Source organism: Oncorhynchus nerka, linkage group LG24 (genome assembly GCF_034236695.1).
Source record: "Oncorhynchus nerka isolate Pitt River linkage group LG24, Oner_Uvic_2.0, whole genome shotgun sequence".
Classification (NCBI taxonomy): domain Eukaryota; kingdom Metazoa; phylum Chordata; class Actinopteri; order Salmoniformes; family Salmonidae; genus Oncorhynchus; species Oncorhynchus nerka.
Window position 1 is genome coordinate 65,540,142 of NC_088419.1, and position 19,356 is coordinate 65,559,497.

At 41.0% G+C, this 19,356-nt stretch overlaps 1 protein-coding gene across 1 annotated transcript; it reads left to right on the top strand.

Annotated features, from left to right (window-relative positions):
• Positions 1 to 8,910: 8,910 nt before the first annotated feature.
• LOC115107415 (LIM/homeobox protein Lhx4-like) lies at positions 8,911 to 17,933 on the top strand. The gene is made up of 6 exons (XM_029630815.2): positions 8,911 to 9,180; positions 12,855 to 13,026; positions 14,430 to 14,632; positions 15,395 to 15,549; positions 15,687 to 15,858; positions 16,486 to 17,933. Exons 1-6 carry the CDS (start codon positions 9,102 to 9,104, stop codon positions 16,863 to 16,865), a joined length of 1,161 nt encoding a protein of 386 aa, XP_029486675.1. The 5' UTR covers positions 8,911 to 9,101; the 3' UTR covers positions 16,866 to 17,933.
• The last annotated feature ends 1,423 nt before the right edge of the window (positions 17,934 to 19,356 follow it).

Below are 19,356 nucleotides of genomic sequence, written 5' to 3' on the forward strand. Positions count from 1 at the left end.
TTGTTGACACCCTCCCTGCTGCTTGTGGCAACCCTCAGGTGCTTTGAGCCCTAGAGCCCAGGATATTATGTGGGTTGAGACTAATGAAAGTTAATGAGGAAGTTGGCTGTGCAATATACATCTGTGGCTTTGCCAATACTGAAGGTGAAAAGTGCACACTGAGAACAAGGTTTTCTAATCCAGTCGTAGACTCTCAGCCATCCACTTGATATCCCTGCTCATGAATCGAGATCACAGAGGGACACTTTTACTACTTTAACATCTTTTAGAAACTGAGAAAGCCTCTCCTTGCACTGATCCTAAAACATGGCCAGACTCAGTGAGGTCTGTGTCTGTGTCTGTAGCACTACACCAGAATAATGTTATGGAAGCTCAAAACACAGGGGTAAAAAAATCACCTAGCTGCCCTGTATGGTGTTGTCTTCCACAATGCTTAGTTTTATTGTGGGCCTCTCCTGTATTCACAGCCTGCATGTTTGTTACCTGTGTATTGATATTCAAATGCAGGACAGGCTTGATACATTTTCTGTCATCTCTCTCTGACTTTAATAATACTATAAAGCTTTCCCCTATAGATGTCCAGCATGCAGACATTTAGTCATTGAATTAAACAATGAAAGAAAAAATAGTTTAATATATGATACCCTTATCACATCTCATTCACCCATTTATCCAGGGTTTTTACATTTGCCTCTAAAGAGGGAGTCAAGCAGGTTCAGAATCATCTCAATTTACTGCCATGGCTCAACCTCCTCCACTTGGACTGATCTCCTTGGACACACATCTCATCTCTCATGCATCTTATCCTATCTTCAGCTTCCCCACCATGGCCACCAAATCATCCTAGGAAAAGGGACATGTCTCCTCCTGAGAGAGATGATAGCAGAGGATACCTCCAGGGGCAGATTGGCCATCAGGAAATTCAGGCAAACGCTAGATAGGCTGGACTGTTTTTTTAATAGCTATGATCCCTTATTGATTTCACTTGTTAAATCCACTTCAATCAGTATAGATGAAGGGGAGGAGACGGGTTAAATAATGATTTTTAAGCCTTGAGACAATTGAGACATGGATTGTGTATGTGCCATACAGAGGGTGAATGGGCAAGAGAAAAGATGAGTGTCTTTGAACAGGGTGTGGTAGTAGGTGCCAGGCGTGCTGGTTTGTGACGAGAACTGCAACACTGCTGGGTTTTTCACAGTCAACAGTTTGCCCTGTGTAGCAATAATGACCCATCACCCAAAGGACATCCGGCCAGCTTGAGACAACTGTGGGAAGCATTGGAGTCAAGATGGGCCAGTATCGCTGTTGAACGCTTTCGACACCGACACCTTGTAGAGTCCATGCCCTGACGAATTGAGGCTACTCTGAGGGCAAAGGGGGGGTGCAAGTGCAACTCAATATTGGGAATGTGTTCCTAATGTTTGGTATACTCAATGTATTATGAGCCTTTGGCTGATCAGTGTGCTACGCCCAGCCTGGTTTTCTGATAGACTGAGCTGAGGTCATGCAAATTCACATTCAACGTCATACATGGAAGCACCAAAGAGACAGCCAAGATCATGGATCGTAAAAAAACAGAAAGACCACATTCTACATTGTCACCTCACTCAAAACGTCCTGTTTGTTGGGCGGCTAAAACCATGATTTGGCCAAACAGTAAAGTGTATTGTCTGTTGTACTGGGGCCTGCTGCTGTAATGAGCGAGACACTCTCCTCTCCAGCCATGCGCTCGACAGAAAAAATGTGTTCTGGTTCTATAAAATTTCAAAATGCAATTTCGAGGAAAACACAGCTTTTGAAGCTTCATCCCCACTCGTCCCTGTCAAATAGAGGGTGAATGGTATCAGCTTTCTCTATGCATCGTTTTTATTTCTCAAGTCTCCATATTCAGCTCAATAGCAACTATTTTACAACCAAGATATTTGGTATGGCTTTGGGATATGGAGCGGCGCAAGCGCGAAATGCGCACCGGCCATGGCGAGGGCATAGGCCCAAAGGTCTCATTGGTAGTAGCCTACGGCTGCAATGTTTTTTCATTACATTTACTGTTGGATGGGTACATGGCTTGCAGTGGGTTAGCGATCCAGTTCATGTGTTTTGAGTTTCCACTTCCTCGGGTGTTGAACCCCAAATTAATTAGACTATAATACCAGTTACTGGAAGATTGTAACGTCCTGGGTGTAGTGGGTGAGAAGTCAGGCGCAGGAAGCAGAGAGTTCAGGGTAGTGCTATACTTTTGAATGCACAAAAACGGTGAACATACGCCAACCCCACGAAACACAGGGCGCACACCAAAACAAATGCTCCAAACACGAGGGACTTAAACAGTCCAGCAAAACCCAAGAAAATGGGAAAACCGTGACACACTGACGTGTACACACGTACACCAAACAATCCCGCATGTTGATAAAGCCCGACCAATAAGCCTAAAACAAACACAGGTGAAACCAATAAACAGAAAAGGGGAAAAGGGATCAGTGGCAGCTAGTAGGCCGGTGACGACGACCGCCGAGCACCACCCGAACAGGAAGGGGAGCAACCTTCGGTCGGAGTCGTGACAAAGATACATGTAATTCATCTCTATTGAACAAAAAGTCAAATTTTGACTGTAAAATATATCAACTACAGTCTTAATTGTCAACGCAAAATTCACGACAATTTCTGGATTAGGTTGCACAAAATCGTGTGTATCCTGCTTGGACATGTTAGACGAAACAACGTTTTTCTTGAATATCTCAGTAGTTTATAAATTACATTCTAATTAAAACACTATGAATTACTTTATAAGATGATTACTCATGATTTCGGGCCAACCAAATCATGGGCTGGTGCCACCAACTGTAAAAGATAGTGGCACCAGTGACACCAGGGGAATGTTAGTCTGTAGCCCTATAATAGTAATTAACACTTAGGGTAGGTGTTGATTCAGGGGAACATGCATGACAGGCACTAATTTGCAATATAGCCTAAGTGGCTGGCTGGCTGGCTGGCTGGCTGGCTGGCAGGCAGGCAGGCAGGCAGGCAGGCAGGCAGGCAGGCAGGCAGGCAGGCAGGCAGGCAGGCAGGCAGGCAGGCAGGCAGGCAGGCACAGGCAGGCAGGCAGGCAGGCAGGCAGGCAGGCAGGCAGGCAGGCAGGCAGGCAGGCAGGCAGGCAGGCAGGCCACAATTGAAACGTAGGCCTGTGATATGGGGAGGTGGATAGACATTATTGCAAAATAAACGTTTGTGGGGTTTGTTTTTTAAGTCTTCAATTTGGTCATTTTTGAAGACCTATAAGCTCCCCATATAGTGAAATACGGCATACTGTATCTGTAACGACCTATTCTAAAAAAAAATGCAACTAAAATAATATAATGGCACCATTCAGATGTTTATTTTATCTTTAAAATGCGCTAGCAGACATTACAAAACAGATTATCAATTATTATGTAAGGGCTTCTTGTTATGCACAGAGCCATACATAGTAAGTAGCCTACCGCTGGTTGTGGTTCACATTTGTGGTCTAATAATAATAGCAACGGATTGATTACATTAGCCTACAGATAATACAATCGCATGTAAAATATAACGTATTAAGCCACAAAATAGTAGTCAATCAGATTGCGGTGGAAATCATGATTTCTGACTAAAATACAGCCCGTTTGTTCAAGCAATCTCTTCCACTAATTACCTAAATGGACAGGACCTGTCAGGAGACAATAACTATTCCCTAATAGAATTTGCTCCCAAGTGCAATTTAATTTTCTCCTTGCCCTCGTCTAAAGGTCCCCCTTTCTTTCACTGTCTTTTTTTCTGGCAAAGAAAGGGGGAGCACGTTCTGACATGCCTCAGCCACGATGGTTCTCTCTATTTTTGTCTCTATTTTCAGAGAAACAGAGACTGATATTATTAAAATGCTACAGCAGAAGCTAGCTGGAGTAAACAAGTCGTGAAAAAGACAGAACCTGGCTGCCACGTTGAGCGCTGTCCAGTAGGAGTAGTGCTGAAATTAACATGACGCCTGCAATCCACCTAAGTAGGTACGTTTGCATGAAGTTGTACGTGTTTTGTCAATACGAGGGGCAGAAGTGTGATGCTCCCTATTGATATTACGCATCTTGAGTTTATGAAAGAAATGTATTCATGTGATGTTAAAACCTGTATATTGTATAAGTCTGGGTCCATTCATTGTGATTGTCGTGTCTATGTCACTTTGACAAGTAGGTAATGTCGGCTTATCAAAAGTAACTAGATAATGATAAGAAGGAGATTTCGAGATTTATCCTATGGCACACAATGTTCCAGGTTCCAAGTTGATCGCTATTGTAGTTTAAGTTTAATTGTGCAAATGCATTAAATGCACAAATCCATCACAATTTACAATATATGAAAATATTGTTCCTCCTTTAATTATTTAGCAGGATATAATGTATGTTTTAAAAAGAAGATAAATAGTGCTAGCAGAAAAAACATTGGCTTTTCTATTTATATTGTTATTCATGTTTCTCCCAATCACTGCTTACTGTTTTCGTGTGCATATCATCTCATGGAGCGTATGGTGTACACACTCTACGGTGTGTGGTTTTGTGTGTGTGTGTGTGTGTTTTCTTACTGGAATCTACTGTACTACTGAACAACCTATGTGCTTTTCAGTTAGGTTTAACCTGTTCAACTATACAACCTGACTTGATATAGACCTAGGAGATTATTTATATTTCTGTCGATTACCCACAACTATCAACTTCATTTCAAGTAAGATACTTGTAGGCTATAGGTTCTCAAGTTATTTGTGCTTTCTGTCAATCACCAAACCACTTCCCTCGGTGTATCTCGGTTTAAATAATAAGCATAGATGACGCCTTATTTCGTTGAGGGTAATCAAGCTAGCCTATTGGGTGAAAACGTGTAATATTATTTTATAAGCTGGTTTTGGGGAAGGCCTGCTTATCCTATGGACAATATAGCGGTCCAGTGGTGAGAATGAATGGTTATATTGCGAGACCTCTTGGTCCTTGTGCTTTACCTATAAGATGGATTTGTGAATCGCAGATGTCAATGAACTCTTACACTGAAATATTATATCTAATTAGAGGTGACTGGGTCAACAGTGGTGGTAGAAAAGTTGCCCTTTGCTTGAATTATAGCTTCCAGCCTAGGACTCATTGTCCTATACTAAGGGATGCATCATTAGATTTTACAATGACACAAGGACTTTTCCCCCCAAGCACACAAGAGGAGGTGTACTACCCACTTCCATTTCCTTGTACCTTCTAGCAGGGGATCAAACAAATGCAGCAGTTTACACTATTTCAATCGGTCTATTTCTCTTCAGATATTTTGATCGCTTGCTTTGTTGTATTTTTATATAGACTACTTTTTATATTCGTTCGTGGGTATAAGAAACAACATCTACATTTTGTCCAGCAGTTTCACTGTCAAATGTGCTCTGCCTTTATCCACTATAGGCCTACTACATCTAACCCTATGACCGAATGTTGACAGTCCAAGATCATTTTCTCTACCCTGTATTTTAAAGCCAAATGCATGATTGCAATGCACTCGACAATCTAAGTAACTGAATAATCTTTGGGGAAAAGTGAATATTGAAAATGAAAGTGTATGACGGGGTGATTCCCTTGCCTTGCCGCACTGTCCTGGATGAGGGGATAGATGGAGGGATAGGGATGAAGGGGGTGGATATAACTGGGACACCTGGCATACAGACATGAAGCAGGGTTTAGCGCTGGTGTGGGGCTGGTGTGGGGAGTATTCCCGTAATATCCCTGCTGCTCCCATTTAATCAGCTTGATGAGTGTTTTCATTTTACTAAATTCAATTTGAAATATTAACACACAACCGCGTATGGGGTTTGTATAGGCCCTATTGCACTGCAATGTGACACAATGGAATCATCAGCTAAATTTTAAATATCCTATCAGTTTAGCTGAAATATCCAACATCATAATCCCATTATGCAAATTATTCCGAATATCTTCTATTTTTTAGACATTGATTCACCTATAGGCCTATATTGTCAGTCTGCAAGTGATAACCCAACTGAGTTGAGTCTAGTTAGCATTGATATTGATTTTTTTTTTTTTTTTGTAGTTGTACATATTCCGAAAACGAAAGAAGATGCCCACTGGGCACACGCTGGGTGAATCGACGTTGTTTCCGTCATTTCAACGAAAGTATGTTGAACAAACGTGGAATATTGACGACTGTGAGAGGATGCAAGGTGAATAGAAAAACAACGGATATTTCTTATGCCCCAAATGTATATTTTCCTCTTTCAATTGTTGTCTGGACAAAATAATATTCTACAGTTATTGTGTTCATTATCAAAATTCTGTTGATATTAATAGGCTATTCTTATTCTTATTATTATTATTAGTAGTAGTCGTAGTATTGTTAGTATTGTTCTTATTATTAGTAGTATTGTTATATTGTAATACAATAATTGGTTAATGATTAATAGGCTACATATATTATTTAATGTAATAAATGTTCAATGTTCATGATCATTAATATAAACACTTGTTGTTATATTAGTAATGGTGGTACGGGTTATGGTAATAGCAGACATAAGCCTATATGCTATAGATCTTTTGTATTCAGATATTCCGAGATTCAGACGGTCGGCTACTTGAAGGTTTCGATTTCGTTCAACGTGTGAGTGGAATAGGACCGTATTGTTCATCTGAAAGCTTGGGACGTGGACCAAGCAACCACACTGTACATGCTTGAAGCAAATTGGAAGCGAAGATTGAGTTCATCTTGCTTGAACTACGAACTCTCCGGGGGGAATATCTTATCCGAAAGCAGTCTCTCAAACGCGGAATTGAAATGAACACTGTCAGAAGGACTGTGCTTGGACTTCTAATACCTGTCAAGGCTCTCGGACAATAGGTCTTCCTTGCAGTCAGGTTACATCCCATTCACAGAGATCAGACACAAATATTGTGATTGTGTCCAATCAACGAAAAATAAAAAGGAAAACCCCGCACGCTGATGCTCATGCTCTAAGGTGATTTTATTTTAACAACCATACTACACTCAGGCATCCATATCCCAGATGGGGGTGGAAGGTCCTATATGTCCAATCAACAAAATGTAATAAACTTGCTTTTTTAGCCTCCACGTCATCGATGGTGGGCCTATTCGTATGCTATCGGCAAACCAAATTCAATAACTCCTATCCTAACAGATATGACCTACCTTTCCTGAAGGTTTTAGAGCAATATTTTTTTTTTTTAGCCTACATGCAATTTAAAGATCAGCTAATTGTCAAATCCTTGAGCTTCAATGCCATACAACACTCCTTATGTGGCCTCCAACTGCTCTTAAATGCAAGTAAAACTAAATGCATGCTCTTCAACCGATCGCTGCCCGCACCTGCCCGCCCGTCCAGCATCACTACTCTGGACGGTTCTGACTTAGAATATGTGGACAAATACAAATACCTAGGTGTCTGGTTTGACTGTAAACTATCCTTCCAGACTCACATTAAGCATCTCCAATCGAAAATTAAATCTAGAATCGGCGTCCTATTTCGCAACAAAGCCTCCTTAACTCATGCTGCCAAACATACCCTAGTAAAACTGACTATCCTACCGATCCTTGACTTCGGCGATAGCATTTACAAAATAGCCCCCAACACTCTACTCAGCAAATTGGATGCAGTCTATCACAGTGCCATCCGTTTTGTCACCAAAACACTATATACTATCCACCACTGAGACCTGTACGCTCTCGTTGACTGGACCTCGCTTCATAATCGTCGCCAAACCCACTGGCTCCAGGTTATCTATAAGTCTTTGCTAGGTAAAGCCCCGCCTTATCTCAGCTCACTGGTCACCATAACAGCACCCACCCGTAGCACGCGCTCCAGCAGGTATATTTCACTTGTCATCCCCAAAGCCAACTCCTCCTTTGTCCGCCTCTCCTTCCAGTTCTCTGCTGCCAATGACTGGAACTAATAGCAAAAATCACTGAAGCTGGAGTCTTATATTTCCCTCACTAACTTTAAGCATCAGCTATCAGAGTAGCTTACCACAGTTGCACCTATACACAGCCCATCTGTAATTAGCCCACCCAACTACCTCATCCCCACATTGTTGTTGTTGTTTTTGCTCCTTTGCACCCCAGTATCTAATTTTGCACGTTCATCTTCTGCACATATATCACTCCAGTGGTTAATTTTTCAATTGTAATTATTTCGCCACTATGGCCTATTTATTGCCTTACCTCCCTCATCTTACTACATTTGCACACACTGTATATAGATTTTTATATTGTGTTATTGACTGTACGTTTGTTTATCCCATGTGTAACTATGTGTTGTTTGTGTCGTACTGCTTTGCTTTATCTTGGCCAGGTCGCAGTTGGAAATGAGAACTTGTTCTCAAATGGCCTACCTGGTTACATACAGGTGAAATAAAAACTAAAATAAAAAAATATGAGAAAACTCATTAAACTATTAATTTCATGTCACCAGAGCAGGTAGGCTGTGGATTCGGCTGTATAGGCTAGTAGCGGTTGCTCAATGTTACCTTTCACGTCTCTGAAGAAAGAGACGCTTTGATAGTGCAAAGTCTATCTATTGAAGCGTATTTCCATATTCAGCTGAAAAACATTTTACCCCTTCATACTAGAAAGACAATTCTATGTGCTAAGCGAGACTATATTTATTTATACTATTCTAAAGAAGGTTGCTTCTTTCTGGGGACATTCTGTTTTGTCACCAATTCTTTCGTCTTTCTCACTGTACACCTGCGCTCAGGAGCAGAATTCTTCCGCCCATTTGAGGCTTGATGGAGGATCCCATTGGTCCCTGGTGGTTCCTATGCTGGGGTGACGTCACAGTTGCCCCTGCAGTGTGAATGAATCAAGCAGTTTGTATGATCCACATCAAAAGAGCACGGCGAAATCTCGCACGCATGGACAATATTCCAGGATAATAAAAAATACCGGACTTTAAAGGGACAGCTAGGTCTACAGAAGGGTTCATACCCTGTTTCTATTTGACATATTCTACATTTTCTCACTAAAAGACGGGAGCTTCAGCCCACCTTGTTGAGCGTGTATATGTGTGTGTTTATTCCCCGTTCTGGATCACAATGATGCAAAGTGCTGCTGTTCTACCAACAGAGAGTCCTGTGAAGGGTGTACCCGAGATACTCGGAGTGCCAATGCAACGTAAGGCTTTTCCACTTCATTTTCAATATTGATTATATCATACGGAAATTGGCAGCCGAGCTCTGAAATGCTGCAGGGCACTGCTGTAGAAAAAATATGTGCAGCGACATTGTTCTACTGGATCATATATATTCATATTATTCTACTTATTCATATAACGTGTGTTTCATATTATTATTTGAAGTGAGGGTATTATGCATTTCATTTTGATCTTCTGGTCCTCATGTGGACTTTTGTGGAATGTTGTATGGATAGAGATTATTTATCACATGTAGCCTATGTCTTGTTTAAAGTGTGCGTTTGTACTGCTCGTAATGTTGTGTTTCCAACCCCCAGCCTTTGCACGAGTTGTACATGCTGGTTTTACACTATTAGAACCCATGAGCATATATAGGCCTAGGTTGGGACATATGTATACTAGTATAACACTCATCAAGGCATAAACACTTTATGTTTGTACATTCTTTTGTATTATACAGGAATATTCATATTCCCTACCTCGAGCGCATTTTGTTATTCTATTCCCTCGAGCTGTATAAGAAGTTTGCTTCTGGTCAGAGATGAGACAGCTGTTTATTTGTCTGGCCATGGACGAGAGATCAGACGCTCTCATCACCTACTCTCCATACCCCACCAGTTTGACTGACAGCTATTACTGATTCGTATCGGAATTATCCAGGCTATGTTTGCGTATGCTTGGATGTTTCTGCTATAGCTGTGTTATTGTACAATTGTAGGCTACATAATTGTACAATTATGTCAGTCTTATTATTGTTTGACACATAGGGTGTAGGCTATATTACACGTACAGATTGTGATATGATATTATAGCCTACTAAAATAAGTATTTTTAATTTTTATTTAAAAAATAACAAACGTGGAATATTTCACTACATTGTGTGTGCAGTAAATAGTTCAATGCCTCAAATTGCTCATTATCTTCGCATCTGCTCTTTAACTCAGTTTTGATAATCTATGCTATATAATCTGATCCTGCAATCAAGATGGAAGTGGAATTGGATACATTCCTGACCTAATTATTCATATGCGAGCCACGGAAATGTATAGATAGACCAACTCTATTACCTCTAATGTTGCTTTTAATCCACAATGAAATACTATATAGTTTACATCACAGATCCAAACAAGTTGTTGCTTCTTTCAGCGCAGGAGAGTATATTTTTGCTCAAAATCTAGCATCATTTATCATTTAACCCATTTAAAATTGTCTTGAATTGACCTTCATTTAGGCTACCTTATTGGTAAAGGCAGTGAACCATAATGTTTAATGCACAAAGTGAAACAATGCAGATTTGTGAAATATAATTGGTTTAAGCTATAAAACTATATGTTAGTGGGGTATGCGCTTTAATTTTGTAAATCGAAGGAGATTGTGCAAAGATTGTGTAAAGATTGTGTAAAAATTGTGTAAAGATCTGGCCACTCAACCCCCATTGGTGCATACATGCAATATTTAATACGGCATTACTCTGGGAATAAAAGCAATTTAGTATTATGTATCTAAACATTATTATCATGATTAATATGGCTGTTAGCATGCTCTTATGAATAAGGGTAATTATTCTAAACCGTTTGGATACAAGAGACGTTTAGGCCCCAAGAAAAATTATTTCCTGAATAGAGTTTTACAGTCTGCTTGCTTTGAAGTGTAGGTCATGCAATCTACAAAACATATGAGAGGCCTATGAGCTCAATGTGGCCTATGAGCTCTATAGGCTATGTGCTCGTTCCCTATAAGACCTACAGTTATTCCGATAGTGTAGCTAATGAGTACATTACTTGATTGATATGAAACACTTTTTTTAGTCTTGTTAAAAAACACAATTATCCTCTGCTAATCGAAATACAGTAAAACAGGATGATATATTTATGTTGTAGGAGATGCATATATTGTAACTGAGAAAAGGAAGCTTATAGGATCACATTTGATTAGATTTGAGGACCCCTCTTGAGGAGGCTCACAAAAGATCTTAAGTGGTATAATCGTGTGATTTACAAGTTATGCAGAAGAGAGAGGGGGGTGGGGGTGGGGGGGGGGTGAAGGGGCTATTAGACATCGAACGTGAATACTGCCAAGATTGGCCCTCGTGCTATCCTTTCAGTATCATCACTTACACCAAAGCATAATGCATAATGCTCCACAAATCAGGGCATTTCTTTAATATTTTGTGGATGTAAAATACACCTAACTTTCATTTAAGTTTTGTAAAAAGTCTTAAAAAGCCATGTACTTCATAGTTATCTCATTTGATTGTGAAGTTGATTGGGAAACACTTGGTATTTCGATGTCTGTATAGGCTAATGTATAGGCTAATGTATAGGCTAATGCCACATCGCAATAGTACAATTAAAGAAATGGAGCTTAGCAGCATCTCAAAATGCAACTCCTGTACATTGTATAGGCTACCGTATTACCTTCATTCATGTATTGTAAAATCAACCCTCTATTTGTGCATGCTTAGCTTAGGCCTTATGTATAAATGTAGTTCATTGAGCAGCCCTCCAGAAACTATACATAAAAATGTAAATGTTTTACTCTTCAAAAATGTCTCCCAACGTAGGCTACAGTATGAAGATGCACATGTAGGCCTACTGTATTGTAATTGTTTTGAAATGTTGTCATGACCTCCACAACGCACATTTAAACAGTTTGGTATGGGTGTGATTAGATTACTCATAGGCCGTATGAGTAAAACAGTTTTTTTTATTAAAACAACAATTGGCTTGGCAAAGCCTAATTGCAGACATACTTGTAGATATAGTACAAATATTAAACTGCTCGAGTACAAAAAAAATAACCTGGCCAATTATTTTGTGCACAAAACGGTGCTTATTGCATCCGCTTTCATGAGTTTGAGGGGTCAGTTTCCATTACGATCTCTTCTTGCCCTCACCCGCTATTCTAAGATACTGAAAAGGCAATTTAGTCTACCATGAGAAGCCTCTCTTCATCTGGCCATTGTTCACATGCGGTACCATTGCACTGACGACAACGGAGATTGAGGGAAATTATTCCCGAAGTTTCATTTTCTAAAATGAAAAAAAAAGATGGCAAAAATAATAATAATAACAATACTATTAATATGTATTATTCTATCACATTATAATATATATGTATATATATTTATAAATATAAAAATAACTCTGGTTATTTCCTTTTGCATAGACTAATCACATTAATAGCGACACTGTGCTGGTGTTACGATGTTGATGGTGATAATAGTGCATTGTTTTTAACACTATAAGGCCGAGGTTATTGCTCCTTCTTATAGCCCAGTTTTTTTTCATTCACGTTGTTTATGACTATTAGTATTTATTATATATATTTACTACTTGGTTTTTCGAATCAGTCGGCTTATCCAATCAAATCCACTTCAAGGCTAAATATTGTGGCACAGGCACAGGCATTTGAAAAACCTAAGTCGAATGAGTGGCATGATGATACAATTTACTCTGTCAGACCATATTTGTTTTCATCGAGGGTCACAATGGTGAGGAATTAGGCTACATTACCGATTTTGTTTAACATAATTTTAGCCGGCTCTGATCTCAAAAACCTGCAAGGGCAATGCTCACCTTGTCTCCTTGCACTATTCCACCACCAATATGTTATCTTAACTCATGGTGTGTGTTCTCTCTCTCTCTCCCCATAGAAATCCCCCAGTGTGCGGGCTGTAGTCAACACATCCTCGACAAGTTCATCCTGAAGGTGCTGGACCGCCACTGGCACTCCAAGTGCCTCAAGTGCGCAGACTGTCAAGCGTTGCTGGCAGACAAGTGTTTCTCGCGGGCAGGAAATGTGTACTGCAAAGAGGACTTCTTCAAGTGAGTTCCACTTCTTCATCTTAAATCTTAAAACATTCACCTATTTTGTTTGAATGGGAATTTTGAGCATTTGATTGCTGCAAGCTAAGTGACATTACTTGTAGAAGTGATTTACTTTAATATTTGTGAGCTCAAAAATGGCAATAAAATTGCACTGATTTTGACTTGTAAAATCTGTGACATGATCAGAGTGGTCTGTATTGCATGTTGCTTTTGAGGAAATATTTGGTGAGCACATTACTCATGGACTAGGTTTGACTTATCATACAGGACTAGTGCTAGTGAGGATTTTCCTCTTTACATAGTTTACTTTCATAATATAATATAATAACATAATATCATGATGTGGATGTTAAAAAACAGGCTTGTGTCAATACTTAGTGACAGGACCAACACAATGAGGTTAATTAAGCTGAACATCCTACAACATCCTCCTGCCTTTCTGTCCTGAAGACTTGAATACTTGTGTTGGATAAGACAGAACACATAACAATCAAACTTTCAACTCCAAACACTCTATATACTAATTGAATGAATTACTGATCTAGCAGCCTTAGCTGGACACACACAACAGCAACTTGAATTTCTTCTCATCCCTCTTTCTCTTTCTTTTGCTTCCATCTTTTTACGATTGCATTTCTGAGGCATTAAAGAAGTAAATTAAGTTAGACTTTTATCCAAAACAGGATCAGTACTGTCTTTTACTAAATCATGTTTGAGAGGTTTTAATGTCAGAAGCTTCAATGAGACCTAAAAAGCTTGCGAGTCAGAGAGTGGAGATAACTTTATTAGTCGGCCCTGGGGACAATAGGGGCGATTTTTGCTGTTACAACTGCAGTGATGCTGCGTGTGCACTATGGGGATGCTACCGGAGACAGGGAGAGGAGTAGAGATGATGGGGCTGAGGCCTGGGCTGGAAACTGGAGTATAGTGCAGGATTTCCTAGCAGTAATGAAGAAACTTCTCCTTGGTCTAAAGGAAGGGTTTATTTTTCTGTATAGGCTTTGTGATTTACAGCCCCATCCCGAGTCAGTGTTTTATTGGTTCTCTTCAGCCTGTTTACTGTGCAGGGCTCTCTCTACTGGTTCTTATAGCCTCCACTTCCACTGCATTGATCCAGGCCATTCGTCAAGCTGAGGACAAGCCCACCACCAACACAAATACATTCCACCACTGATGCTTTGCCCATCTACAACTAACAACTAACCCAAGTAGTATTACAGAAACTATTATTACAGGTGGAAGTGGAGGTGGAAACTATGTGTGCTACGTTATAACTATGCTATAAGGCCATGTTATCTTCAGCCTCTGAACAGTGGAGATGCATCCACCTGTTCTGTGTGGGGTTTGTGTATCTGATGGCAGGTGTGTGTGTGTGTGTGTGTGTGTGTGTGTACTTGCAGGCGGTTTGGAACAAAGTGTGCGTCGTGCCAACAGGGGATCCCTCCGACTCAGGTGGTGCGGAAGGCCCAGGACTTTGTGTACCACCTGCACTGCTTCGCCTGCGTCATGTGCAGCCGGCAGCTGGCCACTGGGGATGAGTTCTACCTCATGGAGGATGGCAGGCTGGTGTGCAAGGAGGACTATGAAACAGCCAAACAGAATGGTAGGTTTCTGACTGGGCCATCCTACTAGTTCTATGGCCAATCAAACACCATCCAAATATTTTGAAAGAATAATTCAGTCTTATCTCCCTGGTTGATAAACTGTCATATTCAGAACCTCTTCAGGGAATTGACTTGAATTAACTATCTAGAGCTGGTGTGACGCTCTGAGTAATGGGTCCAGCAGGGGAGTTGTGGAGAGTGGTGCAGGAGTTAGCAGCCCATTCAAAAGCATTCAGACAGGGAGTTCAGCAGACAGCAAGGTGCAATTAACTCCTTTATGTACAATAATACTGAAGCATTGAGGAATCACAAGAGACAGTGGGATATTGGAGCGACAGAATCATCATAAACCCAGCCGGATGGGGTCCCAGTGTCTCTCAGTGTCTCTCAGTGTCCTGCTTGGGCATTAAATCTCCAGTTGCTGTGACCTTTTATGGATCTGATTCTGAAAGCTCTGCCTGTGTATTTATGGAAATTTCCATGGCCCACTGATTGATTATGTTAAGTGATGCAATGCACTTTTACAGTGGGTCCCCAATAACTCCCTTCTTCTAGCATTCCCCAGGGAGATTTATATCCCCTACAGATAGAGTGGGACAGTTTCAGAAGGGTATTGACTTGCCATACATGACCACTCAGTCCATCCAAGCCTATATGATGTTTTCAAAAGCGAAAAGCCACAAGTTAATTTCATTTTTTTTATATGCAAATATTGCAAACAATATTCTTCCAGAAGATATTCTTTAATCCGTCTTTCTCAGATGATTCAGAGGCCGGGGCAAAGCGACCACGGACCACCATCACAGCCAAACAGTTGGAGACCCTTAAAATTGCCTACAAGAACTCTCCCAAGCCAGCGCGCCACGTCCGCGAGCAGCTCTCCTCAGAGACGGGACTGGACATGAGAGTAGTGCAGGTGTGTGCCTCAACAGGATCTTTAATTCCAAGCTGAGCAGTTGTCTAGTTTGGACTAGTTTAATATAACATCCCTGTGATAATATGCAGATATATACATGAATTAGAAGTCAAACGTCTCTACTCCCACAATGGCAGGTGTGGTTCCAGAATCGTCGCGCGAAAGAGAAGCGTCTGAAGAAGGACGCAGGGCGGCACCGCTGGGGTCAGTTCTACAAAAGCGTCAAACGTAACCGAGGGGGCAACAAAGCAGAGAAGGAGAGTTCAACAGACGATGCAGGACTGAGTGACAGTGAGCTCAGCTTCAGAGGTCAGTATGGCTAACCCAACCCCAAACCTCCTTCACTTCACATCTTTCTCTTGCTTCTTCAACTCCTCCTCTTCTTCCTGTCTTTCTTTTCACACTTCTCCAATATGGAGCGTACACGAAAAGAGAAGCTTCTACTGTGCAAATTAGATTTTAGACATCCCCATGTTTTTATGGTTGTTTGATGTTTGTGAGCCCGTTTTGGGGACTCATAAAAGTCTCAAGCCATTTTTAAAAGGAGGCCATTTTTACGAGAAATGAAAACCCCATAGCAGAAACTCTATAAAGTAGGTGAAGCTTTTAGTCAATTAGAGGGAAAGTGCTCTGGGGCATTGTTGTTATTGAAACAGCACTGGAAGGACTGTCGGAGACAAATATTTTCTATTGCACGCACAGACCCCCTTTGTTTGAGCTTAAGGTAAATCACAAGTCTTTCGACCTCTTACTAAGCGCTGGGGGAGCACTACACACCCATGCCATTTACCTAGATGAAATACAGATTATGTTGCCTCAATAAAAAGGTTTCATAACGGCACTTAATTCTATTTAAAGATAAAAGCTGTATAATGTTGATATAGTTGATGACAGCACCAAAGAAGTGTTAAAACCCTCCCTCCCTTCTCTCTGTAGATGACCAGATCCTGTCAGACCTGGGTCACACCAACGGCCTGTATGGGAGTGTGGGCGACGGGGGAGTGTTGAACGGAGGCTTCTCTCTGGACGCTGCTGGACAGCCCTATCATGACATTCGGTCTGGCAGTCCCTACGGTCTCCCCCAGTCGCCCTCGTCCATCGCCTCACTGCCCGGCCACACCCCGCTGCTCAACAACCTGGGCTTCACCATGGACAGCATCATAGCCCATGGGGGGCAGGGAGGCGTGGGGCAGGCTCTCAGGTCCATGGCAGGAGGCCCCACCTCTGACCTCTCCACGGGAAGCAGCACGGGCTACCCAGACTTCCCCACCAGCCCTGCATCATGGCTGGATGAGATGGACCACTCCCAGTTCTGAGCTCCACCTTGAACACAGCAGATTGACTGTGGAACAGAGACAGACGAAGCAGGCTTTTTACATTTCTATTTCCCTGAAACTGATGTTGCTTGTTGTCCAATAATGGTTGTGGAAGTAGTAGGTATGCCGGACAGGCTACACTTCAGCTACCCTCCCACCACATTAGAGTAAAGGATGTGTGGAGACCCACTGGTGACCTGAGCAGAGCAGTGACGCCACACAGAACAGAATGGCAGGACAAAACACTACTGAATGTTGAACTTACACTGTATTATCATTTTTTTATGGATAGATTTGATTCCATTCTCAAAAAAAACTGGATTTGACATTTCCAGCATGAGTTCCTGCATTGGGATGATGTTTGTCATTAAACCCTGAGGCAAGCCCAAACAGGCATCAGCAATGTTAGGGCCACAATCTAAATGGAATCCCTAAAAAAAAAAGAAGCTTCCTGCATGCTTCTGAATGAGGAGGATCAATGTTCATATTAAAGCCTTTTACATTGGCAATGCACTTTACACTTCTCCTCGTTTGTACATGGACAGCAACAAACAGAAGAGAGATGAATGCACAATGCAACCCAGCAGTGTTTCATTTGAGAACTAGTTTCAAACAGTGACACAAGTCTAATTTTACAATGCAACGTTTTTTAAAAATGTAATACTGAAACTAACAGCACTGGGTTTTTAGGAATGACTAGATGTTGGTCTATACAGTGTGGGAGCCACAGATTATTCTGTGTCTGTGAGGAGGAAGTCGCTTTCTTCAAACTCTTTCTCTTCTGTAATGTTCTTCTCTGTGAATGATCTGTAGTCCTGGGGTACACTTTTGTCAGTATTTATTTATCTGTTGTTCTTACTCCAAGAATATGCTCTCTGCTAGAAGTCGTCATGACCCAATGACTGTAGGATAGAAAGAAGTGGAAAGGCAACCCAACAACAATGTGGAAATTCACATTTGATATCTTCTTTTATTGGTGCAGCTGACAACATGGTGCAGCTGACAACATCTGAACTCATTATGACAGATACAGGAACAGGAAATAAAAGAGAGCCGCACACTCTTGGAGCTCAGATGCAAAAATTTAATAACAACGTTTCGACAGCCAAGCTGTCTTCATAAGATACCCTGATGAAGACAGCTTGGCTGTCGAAACGTTGGTATTAAATTTTTGCATCTGAGCTCCAAGAGTGTGCAGCTCTCTTTTATTTTCAAGTTTCTACTCCGCTAGCCAGCACCTCGTCTTAATAGGTGTGCGTTTCTTTTTCTTCTAGATACAGGAACAGAACAATCATTTTACTAAATGTTTCATTAATGCAGTATATTTATTTATATGAGAAAACACACACCAACCTAATCTTGACTGAGGAACATTCACTGTTAATGCTGAAAAGTCATAAACAGCCATCCTGGCTCCAGTATCTTTGGCTGTTTAGAAGCTGCTCTTCTCTGTCAACAGATGTAATATCACCCATCAAAGTCTACTGAACAAAAAATAAATGTAAAGTGTTGGTCCCATGTTTCATGAGCTGAATTAAAAGATCCCAGAAATGTTCCGTATGTGCAAAAACCGTATTTCTCTCATATTTTGTGCACAAATTTGTTTATATCCCTGTTAGTGAGCATATTTCCTTTGTCAAGATAATCGATCCACCTGAAATATCAAGAAGCTGATTAACCAGCATGATCATTACACAGGTGCACCTTGTGCTGGGGAAAATAAAAGGCCACTCTAAAATGTGCAGTTTTGTCACACAAAACAATTCCTGAAGTTTTGAGGGAGTGTGCAATTGGCATTCTGACTGCAGGAATGTCCAACAGAGCTGATGCCAGATAATTTAATGTTAATTTCTCTACCATAAGCTGCCTCCATTGTCATTTTAGAGAATTTGGTAGTACGTCCAACCGCAGACCACGTGTAACCACGCCAGCCCAGGACCTCAACATCCGTCTTCTTTACCATCAGGATGGTTTGGCTCCCCAGTGGGTGGGTCTATGCCCTCCCAGGCCCACCCATGGCTGCGCCCCTGCCTAGTCATGTTAAATCCATAGATTAGGGCATAATGAATTGATTTAAATTGACTGATATCCTTCTATGAACTGTAACTCAGTAAAATATTTGAAATTGTTGCATGTTGGTTTTATATTTTTGTTCAGTATAAATACATGCAAAAGGGATTATCAAACGTAAAACAGCTGATGGCTGTAAAACAGCTGATGGCCTGATTGTCATGGTATCTGAATATGCTGTTGTGTCATGCGTTACAGGCTGTATCTTAGGACTGGGTGAGATGAGAGAGGTTTTACAAAATCTCAGTCTTGTGTGATGGTGTTGGTTTCAAGACTTTCATGAATGTTTCTAAAGATTTACGACGAGAATACGTGTATAAGGGGACAGAACAATTCCTGTAAAAAAATCTCTCAAAATCACAATGTCTGCTAATTTATATTTCTTTCCGTGTCAATTGCCAAATGTTGAACCAGATGAAAA

Coding starts and splice junctions, on each gene's coding strand:
- LOC115107415 (XM_029630815.2), top strand. CDS start 9,102: ATGATGCAAAGTGCTGCTGTTCTACCAACAGAGAGTCCTGTGAAGGGT. Junction 13,027..14,429: donor TGCAAAGAGGACTTCTTCAA/GTGAGTTCCACT, acceptor GTGTACTTGCAG/GCGGTTTGGAACAAAGTGTG. Junction 15,859..16,485: donor CAGTGAGCTCAGCTTCAGAG/GTCAGTATGGCT, acceptor TTCTCTCTGTAG/ATGACCAGATCCTGTCAGAC.